Source organism: Carlito syrichta, unplaced genomic scaffold (genome assembly GCF_000164805.1).
Source record: "Carlito syrichta isolate Samal-C Ts95f unplaced genomic scaffold, Tarsius_syrichta-2.0.1 Scaffold315142, whole genome shotgun sequence".
Classification (NCBI taxonomy): Eukaryota; Metazoa; Chordata; class Mammalia; order Primates; family Tarsiidae; genus Carlito; species Carlito syrichta.
This window is the reverse complement of record NW_007259238.1, coordinates 1111937-1118360: the sequence shown is the minus strand read 5'-3', so window position 1 is coordinate 1118360 and position 6424 is coordinate 1111937. Positions and strand designations below refer to the sequence as shown.

The window sequence follows — 6424 nt, the reverse complement described above, 5'->3', positions numbered from 1 at the left end:
TCAGCCTCCTGGTCTCAGGCGATCCATGTATGTATGTGTATATCTATGTATGTATTTTTCTGTAGAGACAAGGTCTCACTATCTTGCCCAGGCTGGCCTCGAACTCCTGGGCTCACGTAGGAGCCCAGGCCTCCCAAAGTGCTAGGATTGCAGACATGAGCCACCAAGCCTGGCCTATTTCCTCTATTAATTCAAGTGCCCATGAATCAATATTATTGCTAGAATTAGAAAGGTCTAACATTGATTCTTATTTTTTATTTTTTTTTTGAGTGGGAGTCTTACTCTGTCACCGAGGTGAGGTCAGTGGCATGCTCACGGCCACCGCAGCCTCAGGAGATACTTCTGCCTCAGCCTTCCAAGCAGCTGGAACTACAGGCACACGTCATCACGCCCGGCTAATTTTTGATTTATTGTAGAGATGAGGTTTCAAGTTGCCCAGGCTGGTCTCGAACCCCTGGACTCAGGGAATCCTTTCACCTCTGCCTCCCAAAATGTTGGGATTACAGGCGTGAGCCACCGTGCCCGGCTTGGTTTAGCATCAATTCTATTTCTATCTTTCTTTTGGGGGGCCCCCATTCTGTCACCCAGGCTGCAGTGCAGTGGCCTCATCATAACTCACTGCTGCCTCGACCTCCCGGGTGAGGCGATCCCACAGCTGTAGCTGAGACTATAAGTGTGCTCCCCCACGCCCGGCTAGTTTTAGTATTTTTTGTAGAAAGGGGATCTCATTATGTTGCTCAGGCTGGTCTCCAACTCCTGGGTTCAGGCCACCCTCCCAACTCGTCCTGATGCGCCTCTCTAAAGGCCGCTTGGACATGCGCTTCCAGTAACCGGCCACCATGCAGTCAACCCGTCGCCGCGGCGGGGCGGGGCGGGGCGACGCGCCACTTTCGGGAGGCTGTCTCCCACGATGGATGCGGAGCCGCGGCTCCGGGGCGCACAACGGCCGCGGCCGCGCTCTCAGGGCGCCTTGTCTGCGCGGGGATGTCCCGTCCACCACGCAAGTGCGCGCACTGCGCGCTAAAATGAATCCGTCCTAGAGGGAGTTTAGCTACTCATCCAGCATCTCCTGCCTTGGCCGCGGCCCCGCCCGCCCGGCCTTAAAGCGGCCCCAAGCTCGGCCTCCTCAGGCAGGCGAGGGACCCACCGTAAGCCTTTCCTGTTTGAAGATGACAGCACTAGCTAGCAGCTCGCGCGAGGCGGAGCGTTCTCGCGAGAAGTCTGGGGGGGGCGGCAGGGATGGCGGCGGCGGGAACCGGCCCCGGCCCGGGAGCGGGTGCCGGCCCCGGCCCGGGAACGGCCGCGAATGCAACAGCGGCGGAAGAGGGGGAGACGAAGCCGGTGGCAGCGGTCACAGCTGCCCCGGCCGCCGCGGAGGGGACGTCTACGACTCCTGCCGCTGAGCCCAGTGCCGGGGAGGCTGAGAGTGGGTGAGACGCCCCACGGCCCGAGAGGACGTGGGAGGGAGGCCCGGCCTGAGGGGTACGCGAGAGGAAGGCCTGGCCCGGAGGGTGGTGGGGTTCCAGAAGGGACGCAGCCCCTCTGGAATCCCGCGGCCTTGGAGTTCGCCCCCGCGGCTCCCCCTGCCCCACCCCCTGCTGCGCCGCAGTTCACGCCCCTTCCGCACCTCCCACGGCCCAAGGCTCGGCTCCTCTCGGGTGCAAAGACCCGGCTGGGGTCTGGCAGCTCACTCTCCTAGCAGAACCCCAAGCATCCCAGAAAAGAAGCCATTCTGCAGTGTCCCCTCCAAGAAATAACTGAAACGGGCCGGATTTCCCCATATTTCCTTTGAATAAGCAAAGTGATCCTCCTGGTCTTAAAATTTAAAGCTTACTTTGTCCTTATTTGAGTTCCTCCCTCAGGAGACTGACCCTTAGGCAAAGGCCTGAACCTCACCAGAACTTTTGCATCCAGACGATGAGACAGAGACTCATCATTGCTTCCTTTTCCCACCCTGATTGCTGCTTTACAGTCCTTCCTCCCACCTGTTCTCAGATACATTACCCAGATAAAAAGCCTTCTTCCCTGGCAACTCCCGCTGTCTCAGTGATTGATTTTGTGCTAACAGTAACCTGACCTCGAGCAAAACCGTGGAGTTTTGGTAGGGCTGCATCTCTGAACCTCTCCCAGGACCAACTCTAACCGGTGTAGACTGGTCTGTAAGGGCCGGTTAGGCTTCCCTGTGCTCCATGGGCCTGCCACTGTTTTAGCCACGTTCTTCCTAAAAGCCTGACTAATCTAATGGCATCCAGTCTGAGGATCAGCTTAGCTGAAAAAGCTATAGGAGTGGGAAGTTCAGCTGTATTTTGGTCATCTGTAGGTATCAACTTTTCTTTTGAGTTGGGAGTCTCTTTCTGTCGCCCAGGCTAGAGTGCAGTGGTACACTCACAGCCACTGCAGCCTCGACCAGCTAGGCTCAGGCGATCCTTCGGCCCCAGCCTTCTGCTACCACGCTCGGCTAATTTTTTTATTTGTAGAGACGAGGTCTTGCCACGTTGCCTGGGCTGGTCTCGAACCTACAGGCTCAGGCAGTCCACTCACCTCGGCCTCCCAAAGTGCTGTGATTAAGGCTGAGCCACCGAACCCAGCCTAAGGTATCAGGTTTTTGAGGTTTGTTTCTCTTGGAAATTCTCACCGAGTGCTTTCATTATTTTATAGGGATGCAAACTTGGTTGATGTAAGTGGTGGTTTGGAGACAGAATCCTCTAATGGAAAAGATACACTAGTAAGTATTTTTTTAGATGTTTGCAAGGCAAAATAGAGTTTGTTTTTACATTTTTAGGTGAATCAAAAATGCATTTAGTTCAACTAATTAGAGTCTTCTGTAATTGCTCTGCAGACACAGGAAGGTGCTGGGGATACTTCAGAGGTGATGGATACTCAGGTGGGCTCCGTGGATGAAGAGAATGGCCGGCAGCTGGGAGAGGTAGAGCTACAGTGTGGGATATGTACCAAGTGGTTCACTGCAGATACATTTGGCATAGATACCTCGTGAGTATTTTCCTAGTCGTGTAAGAATTGCTTTGGAAAATAATTCTCAACATGTTCAACAGTTGAATAGTTTATAGGTAAAATAATTTATAGTATTTCCTATGTCTCCTAACCTCTGTTCAATGAGTAAGGTGTTGAATCAGGAATTGTTTTAATTCTCTTAGCACAACCCTAATACATTGGTGGATATTGACCCTGCCTTTGAATTTATAATCTGGTTGGCATACCAAACTATGCAATTACAAAGCTTTGTAGAAACAAATATATCATCTAAATTTTCTATTGGGTGTTTGGGATTTTCAGAAAGGATTAGTGTATGGTGGACAAAGCCTGTTGTCAAAAATTTGAGATGACCCATGTTCTTCATGCCTGAGACATCCTTTTTTTCCATTCTTATTCCTTTAGGTATCTTGTGCTCTCTCCTCAGCCAAACCTCCTTCCAATCATGTACCTTTTCTAGTGCATTAAAATCCTGTTATGATTGAGAATGAAAGACTTCTTTCCTTATACTTACTCAATATCCAGATAACTATAGAGCTGACTGTGCAATGTTCTTTTTTTTTTTTTTTTGAGTTGGGGTCTCGCTTTGTCATCCAGGCTGGAGTGGAACAGCTCGATCATGGTTTACTGCAGCCTCAGCCACAGAGTAGCTGGGACTACAAGCATGCACCACATCCAGCTTATGTATTGTTCTTTATGGTCTGTATTACACTAATACATTTAATAAGACTATCTCAAAATAAGGCTGCATTATTCTGAAATTGTTTTCCCTTGTATGAGGTTGTGAAGAAATACCTTACTTTATAACTTATTGTATTCTTTCTAGAAGGTTAAAAAGTTAAAGTGGGTTTTAGAAATGCTAATTCTGGGTTTCAGACCTACCTGGGCAACTTGGTGAGACCTCACCTCTACAGTAAATCAAAAAAATTAGCCGGGTGTGGTAGCGCATGCCTGTAGTTCCAGCTACTTGGAAGGCTGAGGCAGAAGGATCGCCAGAGCCCAGCAGGTTGAGGCTGCAGTGGCTGGGAGTGGCCACTGCACTCCAGTCTGGGCAACAGAGTGAGACTCCAACTCAAAAAAAAAAAAAAAGAAATGCTAATTCTGGCTTGGTGTGGTAGCTCACACCTGTGATCCCAGCATTTTGGGAGGCCGAGGCAGAAGGACCTAGTGAGACTGTCTCTACATTTAAAAAAAAGGAAAAGCCTAAAATCGGGCTACTTTGCTCAAGAAGAATTTGTTTGGATAGACAGAGCTTATGTAAGGAAATTTACTAGAGAGATAACTGGGAGGAATCCAGGGAAGAATTAAACCATAATTCAAAGTTTTAGCAGCTTTAGTGAGAACAGTTTGTACCTGAATTTGAGATATGTCTGAAGCACAGTTGGATGCAATCACTGGTATAAGGTTAAAAAAAAAAAGAAAAAATAATAAAGCGAGTTTAGGTGGGATGGGTTATCTTTTACAACTGAGAGAATGTGAGCTAGCAGGGTATGAAGAAGTCTGCTCTAAACACCTGTTTTTATTTGGGTTAAAATAGCTATATACTTATCTATCTTTAGTGTGAGGTGTTGCCTTCTGTACGTGAACTTACCACACTAGGCACGGGTCTTAGAAGTAAAGAACTTAGTTTTGTCACGTGCAGTGGCTCAAGCCTATAATCCCAGCATTTTGGGAGGCCGAGGCGAGTGGATTGCCTGAGCCCAGGGGTTCAAGACCAGCCTGGGCAACTTGGTGAGACCTCATCTCTACAATAAATTTAAAAAATACCCCGTCGTGGTGGCACACGCCTATAGTTCTAGCTACTTGGAATACTGATTGAAGGGAAAGGATCGCCTGAGCCCAGCACGTTGGGGCCGCGATGGTCATGAGCATGCTACTGAACTCCAACTTGGGCGACAGAATGAGACTGTGACTCAAAAAAATAAAATAAAATTATATCCCTGACAAATCTCTGCCTGTACAAACTTATACCAGTTTTCCCTTGCCCCTAGCTTGAGCTTTTGCATCTCTACCCATAATTCACTTGTCTAAAAACACCACTCATCTTTCCAAATCCAGTTCGTAACTTGTGTCCTTGAAAAATCATCTTGAACTCTTTTTTTTTTGAGTTGGAGTCCCACTCTGTCGCCCAGCTGGAGTGTAGTGGCACACTCAACAGTCACCCCAGTGTCAACCTGCTGGGCTCCAGCGATCCTTCCACCTCAGCCTTCCAAATGTAGCTGGAACTACAGGCATGCACTGCCATGCTTGGCTAATTTTTTGATTTATTGTAGAGACTAAGTCTTGCCAAGTTACCTGGGCTGGTCTCTAACCCGTAGGCTCAGGTAATCTACTCGCCTTGGCCTCCCAAAGTGCTGGGGTTGCAGGCTGAGCCACTGAGCCAGGCCCGTCTTTAACTTCTGAGTCTGAAGTTATTACTTGGGTCCTTTGAACTCTTGCAAACTAATTATCATCTGTAGAATTCATCTGGTAATGAGGCAAGTAATGGTTTGTGTTGTCTTCTTGGATCATAATTGACAGTTTTTGTTTTGTTTTTTTGTATTGTAGTCTCTGTTGCCCAGGCTGGAGTGCAATGGCACACTCACAAGCCACCGCAGCCTTGACCTGCTGGGCTCAGGTGATCTTTCTGCCTCAGCCTTCCAAGTAGCTGGAACTACAGGAGCTACTTTTTTTTTGTTTATTGTAGAGTCAAGGTTTTGCTATGTTTCCCAGGCTGGTCTTAGACCTGGTCTCAGGTAGTCCTCTTGCTTCTGAGACCAGCCTGGGAAGCATAGCAAAACCTTGACTCTACAATAAATAAAAAAGTGCTGAGATTACAGACATGAACCTCTGTGCCCTGCCTATTTACTTTTTTCTTTTTTTTTTTTTTGAGTTGGAATCTCATTCTGTTGCCCAGACTAGAGTGCAGTGGCATGCTCACGCCACCGTAGACTCAACCTGCTGGGCTCAGGTGGAAGAGCTCAAGCAATCCTTCCCTCTCAGCCTTCCAAGTAGCTGGAACCAGGCGCATGCCACCACACCAGGCTAATTTTTTGATTTATTGTAGAGATGAGATCTCGCCAGATTGCCCAGGCTTGTCTCATACCCCTGGGCTCAGATAGTCCTCTCGCTTCCACCTCTCAAAGTGCTGAGATTACAGGCGTGAGCCACTGTGCCCAGCCTTATTTACATTTTTAATTAATCTTTGCATGCATTCTTTCTACCCTTTCCAGGAACTGTACTGGTACCTTAAAGAATTGTCTTAGCTGGGCTCGGTGGCTCAGCCTGTAATCCGGTGCCTTTGGGAGGCTGAGGGAGTGGATTGCCTGAGCCCGTGGGTTCAAGACCCGCCTGTGCAGGCGAGACCTCATCTCTACAGTAAAATAAAAAAATTAGCCGGGTGTGGTAACGCGCGCCTGTAATTCCGGCTACTCGGAAGGCTGAGGCGGAAGGA

At 48.8% G+C, this 6424-nt stretch overlaps 1 protein-coding gene across 2 annotated transcripts in view; it reads left to right on the top strand.

The window, feature by feature from the left end:
• The first annotated feature begins 1234 nt into the window (after positions 1 to 1234).
• Positions 1235 to 6424, top strand: part of ASH2L (ASH2 like histone lysine methyltransferase complex subunit) — a 37892-nt gene continuing 32702 nt past the window's right edge. The window contains exons 1-3 of one of the 2 annotated variants that reach the window (XM_021706096.1): positions 1235 to 1430; positions 2659 to 2725; positions 2846 to 2991. In XM_021706096.1, coding sequence (XP_021561771.1) covers positions 1240 to 1430; positions 2659 to 2725; positions 2846 to 2991 — 404 coding nt within the window. In that variant the 5' untranslated portion in view covers positions 1235 to 1239. The remainder of the gene's footprint in view (positions 1431 to 2658; positions 2726 to 2845; positions 2992 to 6424) is intronic. The other variant, XM_021706095.1, reaches the window with a different exon arrangement.